We start from the raw sequence: 18,373 nt of genomic DNA on the forward strand, positions 1-18,373 counted from the left end.
GGGAAATTGCGGTCCTTGAAGAAGGAGGCCATCTGGGTTGTACGGTTTTGGAACTGGTCCTCCTGGGAGCAAATGCGGCGGAGATGAAGGAATTGGGAATATGGGATGGTGTTTTTACAGGGGGCAGGGTGGGAGGAGGTGTAGTCTAGGTAGCTGTGGGAGTCGGTCAGTTTATAGTAAATGTCCATGTTGATTTGGTCGCCAGAGATAGAAATGGAAAGGTCTAGGAAGGGGAAGGAGGAGTCTGAGACAGTCCAGGTAAATTTGAGGTCGGGGTGGAAGGTGTTGGTAAAGTGGATGAACTATTCAACTTCCTCGTGGGAGCATGAGGCAGCGCCGATACAGTCATCGATGTAGCGGAGGAAAAGGTGGGGGGTGGTGCCAGTGTAGCTGTGGATGCAGGTGCCAACTGCTCGTGCAACCTAAACAAAGGTCTATTCCCCACCATGGTGCTATTTCAATGCTTCTGGAATGTCATGCCTCAGGGCAACCAGGGGATATATCACGATGTTTAGCTGTGATAATAAAGTGGTGATCATTCCAGTCACCAATGCATTGAACAGAACATATTGCTGTGATTAGGGAGACTGAAAACTGTCTCTGTAACTAAGAACTCATGCTTAGACATCACCTTCAGCATTAGAGCTTGTAAGGAGAAAGTGAGGACTGCAGATGCTGGCGATCAGAGTCGAGAGTGTGGTGCTGGAAAAGCACAGCAGGTCAGGCAGAATCTGAGGAGCAGGAGAATCAAAGTTTCAGGCATAAGCCCTTAGAATTTGTAATCCTGCTTTTTCCTGATGACCACTTCCTATGCCAAGTGATCTGTACCAACTCTTGCATTGAAGTGATCAATGATGATTAAATTGTTTGACTAGACGCACACGGGCTGTTAAAATACCTAAAGGACCAATTGCCAGCTCACAAATAGAGGGGCCCCTGCCCAACAAATCATCATGCCAACCAATCAGAAGTGTGGATAGGCAATCAATGAATTATTACGATAATCGAAGGGGTTCCTTTCCTATAATCTTTGCTATCTAAACTGTTTATATCGAATGAATAGATAAATGTACTATGTATATTTTCAATTTACATTGTATAAAATTAAATTTCCAGTAGAGTTATATTGCACTCATGGTGTTATGTTGAATTTTTTTCAGCAAAGACAGAAAGGAAGAGATAAGTGAAATCTGCAATTTATGCCGTACTTCACTACATCGCAATTTGAACCACAGCGATGTGATCTCAAGTGGGAAAAGAATGTTTCATCATTATTGTATTATTGAATTTAAGTTTTACAGTTGACTCCTCTAAGATCTCTACCATCTCTGCTTAAGTTATTGCTGATTATTAATATAATTGGGAATTCCATTCAACCACATTAACATTTCCATAGTTAGACACTTAAACAATTTAAAGCAAGCGTATTGTTAAATAAAACTAATGTTAGAATATTTAAAAGCTGTGATAAGTAATGTTAGTACAGCTCCTCAGGAAGACTTGTAAATGCATTGTCAAATTATTTTCTGTTGGCATCAGGTCATTTCATTACAAACACAAAGGGAAATTAAGAATAAACAAGGTATTATTTATACTATAATAATACTATAATACCTTGTGATACACTTGCATGGATTCTGTTAAGTGATGTGAAGCAAAGATTTTCAGAGATTAAGCAAAACTGGGAGAAAAAAAATCCCTAAACTCCATCATGGTCACTCAAAAAAAACCATTACAACAAAATCTCTTCACAATAACCTAATACTAGCTTTTTTTCTATTTCTAATTTTAAGTTAAAATGAAAATTTCTCACTGATGCTTGTTGTATGAAACTATAAATTGCGCTCAGCACATCACAGATAATGTCACCTCTTGACTCAAGTTAGAATCTCTTTACAGAATACCATAAAGAACCTCTCCAGTCTCATTTTGACCTGAAATGTTTAAGATGAGTTTATCATCCATTTATTATTCATCCAATTTTATGAGTATTATGCTGGTACCAATTCTGTCAAATGTCAAATGAGGAACAAAAGAAGAAAAAAATGTGGAATTCTGTGGTGCCCTGTTGAAGTGCAAACAAATGCATTATCTGCAACATGCTAGCATCTTTGTAAACATGGTGAATCAATTTATTATATATTCAGCCTCTTTCTTGTTGCAGAATGCAGTTTGTTGTAAAGGATTGAAACAAAACTATTTGATGAATTTTAATAAATATATAAAAATACTTTTGAATATGTAGGACTGGGTTTTACTGATCTTTACCTCCACACCACTTCCTCTCTCCCAGGAATGTGTTAAGGCATTAAATCCAACAGCTGCCCTAATGGCTGCTTACTGATATGTCCAACATGTCCAAAGGGATCAGTGGTAGAACAGGGTGGTTGATCAGCCTTTGAATCTATTTACCCCAGTCTGTCATCCTTCTTTTATCCCATAGTGAAGAGATCCATGCCATGTGGGGAGGCTGGCAACTTTAACTGTGCCTCTGGTGTTGGTCAATATGGTGAGGGGGTTTTGGGGGTGAATCCCTCTCGAATCTTCTGTGCCCATCAAAGGCAAACCTCCCTGCAACAGACACATGGTCTGCTGGGCTATTATTAAACCATAATCTGATCAAGTGACTCCGTGGAAAGAGAATGGTCTAGTAGCAGTTTACGGCAGTGGACAACTTCTGAAAAAGCATCACTGGGCTCAAACGTTTAAGGCACTTTCTCAGTACAGATGCTGCCACATCTAAATTTCTTCAGTAATATCTATTTTTGTTTCAAATTTCCAGCATCTGCAATTTGTTCTATTTTCACATCAATTAGAAGTGGGTGTCTTTAAGCACTTGATGTGGGAGGCCTATTGCCCAGGCTCCAGTACTGACCTCATTATGGAGGAAAGCAATGAACCAGGACAAACTTATCCAGATGGCATTGGTCACTGCCCTGATGCATTTGCGGGGCATAACTGAGAGATCCCACTCAGGTCACTCATCACTCCCTGGAAGGAGCCGGTTGCATAGAAGTTCATAACTAGTCAACTTCACAACCTTTGGGAGAGTTTGGCCTCCCACCCCTGTGGCCCTCCGATCCCATTCTGGCATCCAGCAAGGTTCTGACATTGTGTTCTGGGACATATAGAGCCTGTGTCAGTTCTGTGCCACACTCATTCCCAGGAAATGGAGTCATGGTTGAAAAACTCTGGCCTCCTGCTCCACATGTCCTGAGATGCCCTGTGGCAGCGGCCTCTCCCTGAGCTGGGTGCTCCATGTCCTCTGCATCAGCTTGCTGCAACGTCCTGGCTTGGCATAAGCCATGGTCCTGTTGCATCCGTCTTCACCTTCTTAGGTAGTCAGCTACAGTGACCACACCAACATCGGAGGTATAGTGGACAGTGAAGATTATCTTAGAGTACAATGGGCCAATGGGGCGAGGAGTGGCAGATGGTGGTTAATTTAGATAAATGTGAGGAGTTGCATTTGGGGAGGAAAACCAGGGCAGGACTTATACAGTTAATGGTAGGACCCTGTGGAGCATTGGTAAACAAAGAAACCTGGGAATGCAGGTGCACAGTTCCCTGAAAGTGGAATCACAGGTAGGCAGGGTGGTGAAGAAGGCATTTGGCACACTTGCCTTCATTGGTCAGAATATTCAGTACAGGATTTGGGACAAAATGTTGCAGCTGTACAGGGCATTGGTGCAACCACTTTTAGAATAAGTGGTTGCACCAATGCCCTGCATAGCTGCAACATTTTGTCCCAAATCCTACACTGAATATAGTACACCCTGCAGCTCATGCCACTACTGAAGCCTGGACCCAACTCATGGCAGCACCTCCTGCCACCTGATGCCCGTATCCAGATTAGAGCACCCTGAGGCCTAAATCAACTAATGAGAGCTCCTAAGGCTCAGAATTGGCTCCTTGAACAAACTTTCCCATTCTCCCCACCAAAATGCTGTACTGATCTGGGTCCCAGACCAACAGAAATCACTGTGACACACTCAACACAGTTAATAAGCAGTGGCAGGTGGGAGTGAGAAAGAGCCTATGCTTGGAGAAGCAGTTCCTCACCAATTACTTTCTCTCTCTCTCGTACAGTGATGGCTTTGCTCTGGCTGGTCACAACCTAAAAGAGGGATGATGCTCCCTGAGCCTGGATCTACCCTGAAGGCATAGATCCCAATGTTCAGCAATGTTTGTACCACATTCCTCTGGGACCGGTCTGATTATTGTGTGTGTGTCTGCGCGTGTGTGGGTGTGTGTGTGTGTGTGGGGGGGGGGAGTGGAGGGGTGTGGTGGTTGTGGAAGTAAGGAGAGAGCTTGGCTAAAATTAACCTGAGTTCATTTTAAAAATTCTTACACAAAATACTTTAAACATGCTGATTTTCACCTTTATATGGGGCATTGTTAGATGTAGATCTATAAGGTGGGAAAAGGAATTATTATTTATTACTAGTAAGTAGACTACATCTACAGGTAAGAAGATATAAACCATTGGCATATAACACTACAAATTAAAACACAGATGGACAAATAGGTGATGAAACAGGGTATGGGCAAAACAAAGCTGGAGACAGCTCAGTGGTTTCTTTTCACAGGGTGCTGAGATGATCCTTATTGTATTTATGCTGGTCAGAATGTTGCCACTCATTTGTTTTTCTCCAAATGCTTCAACTGGTTTATAATAAACACAACAAGGCTGGTTCACTTATAAAAATATTTCTGACTTATCAGTTGAAAATCACAGTTTACAACAACTGCTGAAGGAAAGACTGACTGGTTTTCTTCAGATTTAAAATAGGTTTTGACTGCAGAGAACAGAAAGACAGCTCCAGTCCATGTGGAGATCAAATCTCTCTCTTTAACTTGTTTTGAGCTTCAAGCTTATCAGTTAGGTGGATTAGCCATGGAAAATGCAGGGTTACAAGGATAAGGTGGGAGTGAGTGGGATGCTCTTTGGAGGGTTGGTGTGGACTTGGTGGGCTGAATGGCCTGTTTCCACATTGTAGTGACTCTATTATTGCATGATTCTATGATTACCTGAGAACAAATCAAACAGTTGTTGGCAAGCAAAGGACTTTTGTCATCAATAGCTGGTCACTACTCCAAAGATTAATCAACTTCTTATCACCAACCAGAGTTTCATCCGAATACAGAACTCTTCTGTGCAACAACATCAATTACTGCTTATTCAAATAAAGATTTACATGACACTTGCCTAAGTATCTGGTTGCTTGCTTTTCAAAACAATCAGCGCCATTTCAAACCCTGTTTTTTTAAAACAGTTCTTTCTTGTTTCAGTTTACAATTTTAAAAAGCACTAAACTAAAAAGACACCGTCTTTACAGTATCTGGGGTCATGCTAATTTCCAGTTAAAATATGGAATTTTTGGGACATGTTTGTGAAGTAATGGTTTAAATTTTATCAATCCAAGTAAACCGATAATTTTTAAAAAGATACAATTATATGAAAGAATGAGTTTGCATGGCACAGGGAATTCTGTTCATTGTAAAATTTGCGTACAAGTATGTTTCTGTTTGAAAGAATTGAATCTCATCTCACTGGTAGTTTTATTGTAGTGATCAATATGTTATAGCATTATATTGTCATTGTACTTCAATTTATCAGTGGGCATTAGGCTGACAATTAATCAAATATAAAATATCTTTGGCTTCTGCAGATTGAACAAGCTACTCGACCAATCCTGATGCTAACATCTTCTATTTAATATCGGGCTTCTCTGGGATACTCCCAATAACTGATGCTGCCTGAGCTGCAGACAGGCAAGTATAGTGAGAAAACCCCTCAGGATGACTATGTGGCAAGAACATTTAGAGTGAAACTACTAAAAGGAAATGTACAAAAATGTTAGTACTCAGTTAATTTGCACGCTATATTTATAAATCGCCAATGTGTACTATATGAATCATCAGCATGAATTAGAGCACAGAAATACTTCCTTGGTCTCTGTTGATAATATTCTACAATTAATACAGCTATTATAACAAATGACTGAAAAAGTGATGCCTATCACTGGTGATCTGATGAGTCAGATATGGGTTAACTTTACAAACCCTGAATCACTGGTCTCCAACCTTTTGAAGTAAAAGTTCACTTTTTGAATTTAGGTGCAAACCGAGATCTGGAGCAAAGAAAATATAGAAAGTCTAGTTTTATTTATTGCAATGGAAATCTAAAGCCAAGTATATATAATTATTCATTTTATCCTCTACTTGGTGTGACTTGTGTGACTACGCATTATCTGCTAGTGTCTTAAAGTCTGTGTTGCAGTTTAAGATAGCTAGACAGTCCCATCGAATGCATTATTTTCGTTTGGAGGATACTGTCTCACAGAGGTATATGAAGTCAAAGTAAGCTTTCACTTTAATTACACAGGATGATTGGAGTGGATATTTTTATCACCATCATGCCTAATTCCTGAAATTGTTTATTAAATTCCTCTGCACGCTTCCTCAAATGTTGCTGGGTGGAACCATTTCTCTTTGCCTTAGAATTTATCTAATATTTTCTCCAGGCTCAGGATGTGTTTACAGTTTTCTTATGTTTTAATTGGGAGGAACACAGACCCAGTTTCAATTTTACTGCATTCATAGCACTGACTATATGTAGAGTCATAGAGCATGGAAATAGACAGTGCATAGAGAGATTATAGGGAGATTAGGAGCTGTGAATGACCAATACTGAAGCCAGTGCTATGTGACAAAATATGGGGGGGATGGGTGAAGCAGAGGCAAAATGGAAAACAGGGGAGAAGGGTAGCAAAGGTGGAAGAGGAGAGGAAAAAGGTGATGAGAGAGTGGGGAGCGAGAGAAAGAGAGACAATCAAAAAATAAGAGGTACAGAACAGTGAAAAAAATATTTAAAAAATAAAATAAATGAAATAAAACTACGGAGCAGAATGAAAACAGAGGGGTCGAGATGGGATAATCATCTGAAGTTGTTGAATTCACTGTCATTATCACCTCTTTATTGCTACCTTTGCTTCTGGAGCCATGACTCACCTCTCAGCCTGGTATAAATACTCTCTATTTCTCCCTTTTTTTAGCTTTGACAAAGGGTCAGTTAGACTCAAAACGTCAGCTCCTTTCTCTCCTTACAGATGCTGCCAGACCCACATGCCTTGCTACTGGTGTAACAGCAAGTAACATGCTTTGGATTGCTGCTATTTACTTCCTTTTTGTTCTTAAAGTCTTTGAATAAAAAGTCAGTGGCCACTGACTTTTCTAATTACTTACGACCTGTGAATGATTTCTTTTGTTTTGCCTGAAGGTGGCAAATGTGTGATGATGCTTCAGTATTGGCCTTAACTTTTGCTGCTAGTTTTCGAAAAAAAAACTGGCTGTTGAATTTTCAAAACAATCTCCAGCTCATCAACTTTCTTTGTCCAAAGCATGCTGTTCAAAGGAAAATTTATAGCATATTGTTATGTGGTGTCATTTCAAATTGCTTTTTATTTAATGATATACTTAATGACATATAAGGCAAATGCTCTTAAGTTTTACAGTTGTGAAAATAAATTCATTTGCTCACTCACTCAGTTTTGTTGATTTTTGGATTCATCACTTATCGTTATTGATTCACTTCATAGTTTATAGCTAAACATACTGCAGGTAGGCATCTGGATCTGCACACTGAAACATCCAGAATGTTTCTGACTGCTTTCAAACATGGAGGTACTAGAGGTTACTTCTGTGGCCATAATTTGGTTTTAGTGCCCATGAATGATATTCCCAGTATATTGGATGCTGGATGCAGACGTGTTCCCAGTAAGTTATCTTCATTCTGCAAGACTGCATTAGATAATAAGCTAAAGAAAAGAAAACTGCAGGTTTACAAAGAATGGACAAAGGACTAGAACTACCTGAGCTCCTCTTGCACAGTCTGCCTGGATATGATAGACTGAATAGCTTTTTTGTTTCTAGTAATGTAAGACATTACGAACACATGTAAGATTCTCACATCAGTTCCTAGTGCAATTCGTATTCATTTGTTTTCATTGTCACCCCAACATGTACCTTACTCTATAATTATAGTCCATCCGAAACAAGATACAACAAGCTGGCAAAGCCTATTAAAAGGGTACACTTTTCTCTACCAGCATAGCTTCCACAAGAAGATGCATGATGATCGACATATGCCCAGCGATGGAGAACGGACTAGTGGTGAGATGGACTGTCAGAGACTCTGCAATTGACCAATCAGTCGTGATCTATGTGTTGTAGACCATGGTTCTGGATTAGTGGTGCTGGAAGAGCACAGCTGTTCAGGCAGCATCCAAGGAGCTTCGAAATCGACGTTTCGGGCAAAAGCCTTTCATCAGGAACGTCAATTTCGAAGCTCTTTGGATGCTGCCTGAACTGCTGTGCTCTTCCAGCACCACTAATCCAGAATCTGGTTTCCAGCATCTGCAGTCATTGTTTTTACCTCGTTGTAGACTATGGCCCTAACCTATTATTCTGTTGCTCCTCCCACACTCTGGCGCAAAATTCATGGATCTTACTGCTATATCAGCAATATCCTGATAACAAAGATACAGGGTATATTTGCCGCTGAGTTGTGAATTTCTTGAAGCGGACCTTGGCCTGGATCTCCAGGTGGGCCATACTTCCATTCTATAGCAGACAGAAATGCACAGTGAGACCAAAATACCTTCTTAAAATCTAAGCTGAATAAGTTCCTAATTAAATTCAGCCAGTTGGAGACTTCAGCATCTCTCATCTTTCTTACTTAATAAGAACTCTCCAAAACTGTGGCATGAAGAAATATAGTTGTTATTTTATTACTTTACAATCATTTCAACAGAAGTCTCTTGCTCATTGTACATTGCATCATTTTTGTTTCTTTGATTTCTTTTCTTTTTATTCTTAGTCCACACCCACTTGTGGGAACAGTGGTATGTGTAAAACCTGATAGACAATAATTATCTACAACAAAAGCACAACACTGCGGAGATTGGAACTCTGAACTAGAAAGTTGGAAATACTCAAAAGACCTTATATATGGTAAAGAAAGGAAATAATGCCTCAGAAATTATTGACTTTGTCATTTTTCATTTATATTCTCCTGAAATAGCCATATAATCTTATTAAAAGTAAAAAAAACTTGAACTATTTGTTTTCTTACATTTAAATTCTTTGGCAAAGAGTGATATAATAAATGAGTCAGAAATAATTTGCCGTCTTTTCTCTTAAATAACAAAGTGTGATTATGTAGTGAGTCAGATATGATTCCAGGCTGTGTTTCACTGCATTAATAACATGGTTGAACAGGTTGATAATCAACACATTCTCCTGTACTGCTGCCGTTCCACTTTGGGATGGAGCCATCTACTCCCCTTCTCATCTCCATCCCTCACAGTATTCAAGAGTAATGACAGACATTGCTTTCTGAATCATTTATTGCCCACTACCATTGAATCTAGCTGTGAGAAATCAAAGTGCAACAGCTTTAATACTTTTCAAACAATATTACAAAAATATTGTATTACAATAGAAACAAAAATGATGTTACTTCAGTTGTGAATTATTATCAGTTGAGAGCAAGGAAGGAGCTCAATGTTTGGGTAACTCACAATGATGCTTAAGGCAGTGCACAATTGGCTACCTGTAAAATCATTTGGAAACTTACTGCTGCCTAACATTGAAACAAGGGTATTTTTTGTGTTCATCCTTTTTAACAGTCGCACTGAAAAAATATTCTTGTGTGTGAAAATATGAGATGAACTGACAATCATTCTCGTCTAATTTTGCATTTCCTGCGTCATGTTAATATAGTACTGTAGCCTGCATACCATAATGTAATTGGTGTTAGCTTTTTTTAATAATTGCTTTTTCAACAGCTTTATGTTTGACCAGTATTTACCCTTTGTTGAATAGTCCTTAGGTACAAGTAGTTAATCTATAAAGTGATTGTTACGTTCTTGTGCAACTTTATGTTATAGAAAAATCACGCTTTAGAGACAGCATTTAAAGTGTTGGTGATGTGATTACATTAAAGCTAACACACATTTTAAAAGTTTGTGCTGTAGAAACAGTGTACTCAATTTGACAATCGCATCAGAGCAAATTCACATTAATGAAGCATGCATTAAAGCAGAACAACCTGCATGAAAAGATTCACAAAGCAGGAGGTAGTGACTTGTTTGATGATTAATTTTCTCAACAGTAGGTGAAGTAAATTAAGTACCCTAAAACATTTATGCTGAGTAAACACAAATTAACCACGTCCATAAATTACATTTGTGGATTTTAAGGCCCTGAGCACATGATGCACAACATAGCCCCTCCCAGTTACTTGATGTGTGCAACAAGATTTAAACAAGCAGCTCATTGAAACAAATCACTCACACTCCAAGAAAAATTGCTTGAGTCCCAGACTATTTCGCTTTCAGATCAACCTGCCTTGTGAAGATCTATTTGGTTACATCAAATGTGCTATCTTCATTGAAGTGATAAAAAGGAGCATCAAAAAGTTCAATGAAGGTTGTCAGATATAAGATTTTCTTATCGATGTATTGATTGTCCTTGATTAAACCTTGCTGTCTCTCAAAATTTTTGCAATAACTTACCTAACCTGGAGCTTAGGTTGGCTGGTTTGGAATCACTTGGACCATCCCTCTTCACTTTTTAGACAACAATACATCAAGCGAACTGCAACAGTGATGTCATGGTATAGCCTGACAGGACTGGAAAATGATGGTTAAAGCCTCTGCTATTTCTTACCTTGTTCAATTACTATTTGGGATACAGTTCATTTAGGTTTGGTTATTTATCCACTTGTGAGGATATTAAACGCTTGACGTTTCAACATTGACAGTACATATTCCATCCAATCACTCATACCTTTTCCTCAATTACTGTGCTCTAATCTTCAGATCTGGGTTAGAATCTCTATTTTTTAGCCAAACTCACCAAGCACAGAAATCCTGGGAGAATGTAACACAGAGGTTCGTTGTGGAGGTTTACAGCACTGGCTGCTGTAATCCAGAAAAAAAAACAGTTTGAATACTCAAAACCACATTGAGATGGTGCAGAGAGAAGCAAAGTGAATGAAGTAAGTGGGTGAGGGGAAGGATGCCAGATTGGTGAGGGGTAGGGTGGTATGTGGGTGAATAAATAGGGATCTAGTCAAGTGGTTTGTTAGGGTCAGACTGTCAGGTGTGAGTTGGGATTTGTGGCGGTCATCCAGAGTTTGACTTGGTTTGATTTATTTCTTGTCACATGTATCTAAGTACAGTGAAAAGCTTTGTTTATGAACAGGACAGGCAGATCATTGTAAGCAAGGATGTACAGATCACAGGTTGAATAAAATACTAACAGGCATACAGGTTATGTCACACAGGGCGCGCACTAGGCAAGATCAACATTAGCAAGATCAGTATTATTTGAAGTAAGACAGTTCAATCATCAGTCTAATAATGGCTGGGAAGAAGCTATTCCTGAACCTGCTGGTGCATGTATTCTGGCTTCTGTACCTTCTGCCTGATGGAAGGGATTGTAAGAGATCATTACTGGGGAGCAATGGGTCTTTGATGATATGGGCAGCCTTTCTGCACAAATGGGCTGTGTAAATGGAGTCCATGGATGGAAGATTGGCTTCTGTGATGGTTTGGGCTGTGCACACATCTTCTGTAGCTTCTTACTGTCCTGGGCAGTTGCCATACCAGGCCGTTATGCTGTCAATGGTGCATCTGTAAAAGGTGTTGAGAGTCCTTCTGGACATGCCAAATTTCCTGCGCTGCCTGAGGAAGAAGAGGCATTATTGTCCTTTCTTAACCATCGTGTCTACGTGGAAAGTCCAGGACAGGTTGTCAGTTATTGTCACTCCGAGGAATTCGATGCTCTCCACCCTGTCAACCTCAGCTCCATTGATGGAGGTGGAGGCACGTTCTCCTTCTTTCTTTCTGAAGTCAATGATCAGTTCTTTAGTTTTGCCAACGTTGAAAGGGAGTACGTTCTCATTGCACCATGTCCCCAAACCATCTACCTCCTTTCTGTATCTGACGTCATTGCTTGATATCCATCTTACCTTGGCTGTGACATCAGCAAACTTGTAGATGATGTTAATTCAGAATTTGGCTACATAGTTGTGGGTGTACAGGGAGTAAAGAACGGGGCTGAGGACACATCCTTGGGGGTCTCCAGTGTTGAGTGTCACCATGAAGGAGGTGCAATTATCCATCTTCACTGATTGCGGTCTGTAGGTCAGAAGTTGAGGATCCAGTTATAGAGGGCAGATAATGGTGTTGAAGGCGGAGTTATAGTTGATGAGCAGGAGTATGACATAAGTGTCCTTGCTGTCAAGCTGTTCAAGGGATTAGTGCAGGGTTAGGGAAATGGTATCCACTGTGGACCTGGTACGTCGGTAGGCAAATTGCAGGAGATCGAGGCAGGCTGGGAGACTAGAGTTGATGTGGGCCATTATCAACTTGTCAAAGCACTTCAAGAATATGGAGGTCAGAACCACTGGGAGGTAATCATTAAGGCAGGTTGCATGTGCATTCTTAGGCACTGGGATGATGGTAGTCTTCTTGAAGTAGGAACTTTGGCTTGTAGGAGGCAGAGGTTGAAGATGTGGGTGAATACCTCCTTTAGTTGGTCTGCACGGAATCTAAATGCTCATCCGCAACTCCATCTGGTCCAGTTGTTTTCTTTGGGTTGACTCCCAGGTTGAGAGGAATAAGGTGAAGAGTTGGGCTGTCCAATGGGATGTCATTGTCAGGGGTAGTTGTATAGTTACCTAGGATTAAACTTGATTTTGTCTGACTAACCTTGGCTTTCTAACAATCCAGGTTCATGAATGAGAGCTCTCAAAAGAGTCCAGCTGTAACTTAGAGTTGGAACCTTTTGCAAAGAATCAGGATACAAATGAATTGCCCTTGGTAGTTTAAACTTTCGAGGCAATCCCTGCACAGTTATTATATCAAGACTTCAAAGGTGTTCAGATTCATTTCTTGTGAGATAAATTCAGTATTCTACTAGCCAGAGCCAATTTTACTCCCTTCAGTCCCCATTTTGTAAAAATAAATCTGGACTTTTAAATACCATAATAAAGTGAATAGGGAATTAAAACGGAAAAAGGAAGAGAGGGACATGTCCAGAGGGAGGCAGGCATGGGGAAGTTGTGAGACAATTATCTTTCCTGAAACCTTCTATTGTCTGGGATCTGTCACTCAGGCATCAAGGTCACCTGACTCCTCAAGCCCCCATCCAGTTCCTTAGGTTCAGTGATGTCAGAAATATTTGATTTGATTGACTTAATTGTCACGGGTACTCGTCAAGTACAAAAGTACAGGAGTACAGTGAAAAGTGCATAATGTGGCCCTACAAGGCACCATCTCAGGTACAAGTACCGAGGTACAGAATCTTAAGAGCAAGGTAAAAAGAAAGAACAAAGCTAAAAGTTAAATGTTGCAGTAATTATAGTACACTGACACCTTCTTAGTTTTAAGTAGAAAATAAAGGAATAAAGCTGAAAGTTCAAACATTACATCACACTAGTCTGTTAGTGATAGGACAGTCTGTTTTCCAAAATAAACCCTCTCCCCTCCTCAAGAAACTATTACAGAAACTTAGCAGGTCTGGGTGTGTCTGACGAGAGAGAAACAGAGTAAATATTTTAAGTCTGTTACAATAATTCTCCAGGGACATGTCCAGATAGAGGCAGGCATGGGGAAGTTGTGAGACAATTATCTATCCCTAAACCTTCTATTGTCTGGGGTCTGTCACTCAGGCATCAAGGTCACCTGACTCCTCAAGCCCCCATCCAGTTCCTTAGGCTCAGTGATGTCAGAAATATTTGATTTGATTGACTTAATTGTCACGGGTACTCGTCAAGTACAAAAGTACAGGAGTACAGAGCGGCAAAAAGTGCATAATGTGGCCCTACAAGGCACCATCTCAGGTACAAGTACCGAGGTACAGAATCTTAAGAGCAAGGTAAAAAGAAAGAACAAAGCTAAAAGTTAAATGTTGCAGTAATTATAGTACAGTGATCCTTAGTTTTAAGTGGAAAATAAAGAAATAAAGCTGTAAGTTCAAACATTACATCACACTTGGTGAAGGGAGAGTCTGTTTTCCAAAATAAACCCTCTCCCCTCCTCAAGAAAATGTTATGGAAACTCAGCAGATCTGGGAGTGTCTGACAAGAGAGGAACAGAGTAAATATTTTAAGTCTGTTATGATACTTCTCCAGAAAAGTTCTTCATAGTGAAGTACAGTGTTGAGATATGCATTGGTTGGGACTGAGGTGCTCTGCTATGCTTCAATTTGTTAAGCTAATCATTCACTGAACTGAAGTGAACTTAATACGTAGCTTGATTCAGGCCTACTTAAAACTTAGTGAATTGTAAACTTCAACTTATAAATTCAGACAAATGGGAAAATAGCAAATTACATATAAACAATGCAAGACCGGTTAATAATGAGATGTTGATGTTTCTGTCCACTCACTGACTTTCCTTTCAGAGTTCAGGTGCAAAATCTGACTATTTTCTTGAAGTCAAGAATCTAACTTTACTAATATCGCTGTATTTGCTCAACTAACTGTCTACTGTGCACATTGTTGTGGGGCTGGGAGAGTTCAGCACTACGTTCAGGGCCATTTCAGCTGATATATGCAGTCTGCCCAACTGTGCTCTCCAGCACTTTTTGTAACCAGTATGTGAAATGAGAAACTTGGCACTGTGATGTCGATGGATCACAAGATGTATCTTGCCAATACGTCCCTTTACTTGAGTTAATATTTAATGTTCCCTCTATCAATGATTATTGTAACAGGCCCAACAGTATATATAGTCCAAGAGTTACAAATTTCTTTTTCCCACCTCAGAATAATAAACGCATGAAGAACTGTAGATGTCAATGATCTGAAACAAAAACAGAAATTGCTGCAGAAACTCAGCTGATTTGGCAGCATCTGTGCAGAGTCAGTAGAGGTAATGTTTTGAGTCCAGAGATCCTTCTTCAGAACCTTGAATTTAGAGTTATAGAGTTGTACAGCATGGAAATAGATCATTTGGTTCAACTCATCCATTCCAACGATGATTTGGAGATGCCGGTGTTGGACTGGGGTGTACAAAGTTAAAAACATACTAGCTTTCGGAGCGACACTCCTTCATCAGGTGGCAGTCTACCTGATGAAGGAGCAACGCTCCGAAAGCTAGTGTGCTTCCAATGAAACATGTTGGACTATAACCTGGTGTTGTGTGATTTTTAATGCCATTCCAACTAGATATCTTAAATAAATCTAATCCCATTTTCCAGCATTTGGCCCATATCCTTCTAAACCCTTTCTATTTGTGTATCCATGCAGATGTCCAGATGAACTTAACATAGGATTGAATAGTGGCTGACAGATCAGTAATGAGATTAACACTATTAAACTGCTAGTTGTCTGAAACTTCACTATCTATTACCAATTTTAACAATAAGATATGGGATGCAAAGGTTCAGTCTTGCCTAACCAAAGAATATGAGATTTACATGATTATAAGGTAAAATTTGTCTGGGTAGCGTGCAAAACAATAATTTTCACTGTATCTTGGTACATGTGACAATAACAAACCAAATCAAAGTAATGAATCTATGATTGTTCGTGTCATCTCTGACCATGCTCTCCTATGGTTCCTCTCTCTAAGCTCATCCACACTGCTAACCATGTTCTCTATCCTCCCTTGGATTCCTCCTCCAAGCCCCTGATGCTATTCCAAAACTCACCAGTAACTCTTCTTTCCCAGTCCTGAACCTCAATGTCAGCTGCCATTTTCTTGCTCCCCTCCTTTGTGCTGTAAATTTTAAGAAGGCGAACTGCTGAAACTGCAAAAAGTGATAGATGCAAGTCATCTTCAAATGACCCTGAAAAGCTGTCACAAGATGCCTCATACACTGCTGAGTTAATCTTGAAGGTAGGGCACAATTAAAAATAGCTTTGTTCTGATTAGTATTCATGGAACAGAAATCTATTACAAAAATGAATGTGCTATCAGCTGCTTACTGCTTGGTGTGCTGCAAACCTTCCTCTGGCTTCATCTCGACAGCTCAACTTGTCATCAGGAACTTACAATTTCCCATTCCACCAAGTTAAGTCACCCCACAATCACACATGTCACAGATGCAGACTCCATAAAATCCTCCTACCTCCCTACTCCCCCTGCCCCCTGATGTTACTGTTTTACGAACATACTCCCCTGAACCCAATAACTTATGGTCAAAGTTCAGCATGCTCCTCATTTATCTTTTTTTAAAATCTTTTCGAAAATTTTATTATTTGTTTCTATTACCACATGTGTATTATTTTATATTCCCTGTAAGCTTTCAGTATATTTAACATCAGAATTCTACTGCAGTGGTTAGAAAGTCTGGTGTTGAAAGGATTGCCTCTTAAATAAAAGAAGTTCACTTAACCCGGAAAAAAGTGTCAGAAAAAGAAATCACAACTGGAAAAATTCCAGAGGAGGGAGGAGGTTTCACAGAGACTGAAGGTTGTTAACAGACTGAAACTGAATCACTTGCTTTAAGAAAATTAATGAAAACTACAATAGCATTCTGTCCAAAGGTGCAAGGGAGCCCGCGCTATGGGGAGAGCAGCAGTGTGGACATATCCCTTTCTTTTGCTGGTAATCAGTGACTTGATTCATGGACAGGATACAACAGGTAAACAAACCGGGCATCTTTGTTGTTAGTGATTCATGGCATGATAAGATAATATGAAAAATAATTCCATATGAAACCATAAATATCAAGGGATGACTTTCCATGAGTATTAGATGTTGATAAATATGTTCTGTATATTTTATTGCACTTTTCTGGCAAGATGTGTGATTTTAGCTGGTTAAACTTTTGTGAACATTTGCGAAGTTTTGCTATTGCTAACCTGTGCCTGAAAGCTCCTAGGCTTGGATTAAGTGTGTGTCTATGAGGAAGAACATGCACTCTCTGTAAGGTGAATAGAAACTAAGTGGATTGAAAAATTAAATTGTAAATGTGTACATGTGGCAGTCAGTTTCTCAGCAAAAATATATCATTGCTATAAATATCACTTTGAAAAAAATCCCCTTATTGATGAGATAAAGTTGATTTATTTTTTAGTTCCAATCTCTCCTTCGCTATTTTTTATTCTTTTATGAGATTGTAATCTTTGTTGGTAAAGTCAGAATTTATTGCCTATCTCCAAGTGTACTGGAGAAGGTGATGGTGAGGTCCATCAGGAGAAGCTTCAGACAGTGGATTGACATGGATTTCTTTTGCTCACAATAGATTAAGATTAGATTCCCTGCAGTTTGGAAACAGGCCATTTGGCCCACTAAGTCCACACTGACCCTCTGAAGGGTAACCCACCCAGACCTATTCCCCTACATTTACCCCTGACTAATGCACCTAATACTACAGGCAATTTAGCATGGTCAATTCACCTGACCCGCACATCTTTGGACTGTGGGAGGAAACCAGAGTATCCAGAGAAAGCCCACACAGACACAGGGAGAATGTGCAAATGCCACACACACAGTTGCCCGAGGCAAGAATTAAACCTGTGAGGCAGTAGTGCTAACCACTGAGCCACTGTGTCACCCAGGTTTTAGTGGCAGAAAAAAATACGCTATGGCCCAAACAGGTAACATGCCAACAGTTGGATTGCTCAGTACATAAGTTGGTGCATGCAGGAGTGTGAGCTGCATGAAGTTTCATTTGTATGGAAGCTACGAAAAATGTAGGCAACAAGGAGACCTTGCTGGTTTGGGTCTGAAATATACGTCAAAGTTCCAACATCAAATACTTTCAGGTTGGGCTTTTAGTGCACAACAAACAATATTTTTCTGGAGGAGCACAACAAAGCCATTACTTTGACAATGTTTTATAGCTGTTTTCAAGTTTACACCAGTAGTCACATTCATAGCTGAATTTCACAGTGTTCACTGACTCCTGGATCCCAGTTGTGTAAAGCCGTCTTATACCTGCTTCAGGTACAGGCCTACTCAGAAATTTGATTTGTCCTGAGTGTGTTCTCTGCGATTCTACAACTCACCACAAGGGGGGCATGAGAGGAGCCTCAGGCTCTTTTGACTGGAAATGATTGTGTGGGTGGATTGATTGCAAATCAGGCACCTGTTTTCAAAAGGAAGCAAATCAGATGAGTTGCATTGTGTGTGAATCATTCACAAAATTATATGATTCACGAGACCCTATACTATTAGTCATCATGTGGTGAAGTTAAAAATTAGCCCAGTTGCATTTTCGAGCTTGTTCCATCGTTCAATATGATATATAGCTGACCCTGTATGTCAATGTCATAGTTTTGTTCTCTCCCCATACCACTCAACACCTTTAGATTCTAAAACTCTATCCATTTCTTTCTTAAATGTGT

General features: G+C 39.8%; 1 protein-coding gene across 1 annotated transcript in view; it reads left to right on the top strand.

The window, feature by feature from the left end:
- LOC122556386 (fibulin-2-like) overlaps window positions 1–2,217 on the top strand; it is a 46,652-nt gene extending 44,435 nt beyond the window's left edge. The window contains exon 14 of the mRNA XM_043703020.1: window positions 1,161–2,217. Within this exon, the coding sequence (XP_043558955.1) occupies window positions 1,161–1,183 (23 nt within the window). The 3' untranslated portion in view covers window positions 1,184–2,217. The remainder of the gene's footprint in view (window positions 1–1,160) is intronic.
- The last annotated feature ends 16,156 nt before the right edge of the window (window positions 2,218–18,373 follow it).

The sequence above is a fragment of the Chiloscyllium plagiosum genome, chromosome 13, assembly GCF_004010195.1.
Source record: "Chiloscyllium plagiosum isolate BGI_BamShark_2017 chromosome 13, ASM401019v2, whole genome shotgun sequence".
NCBI classification, from domain to species: domain Eukaryota; kingdom Metazoa; phylum Chordata; class Chondrichthyes; order Orectolobiformes; family Hemiscylliidae; genus Chiloscyllium; species Chiloscyllium plagiosum.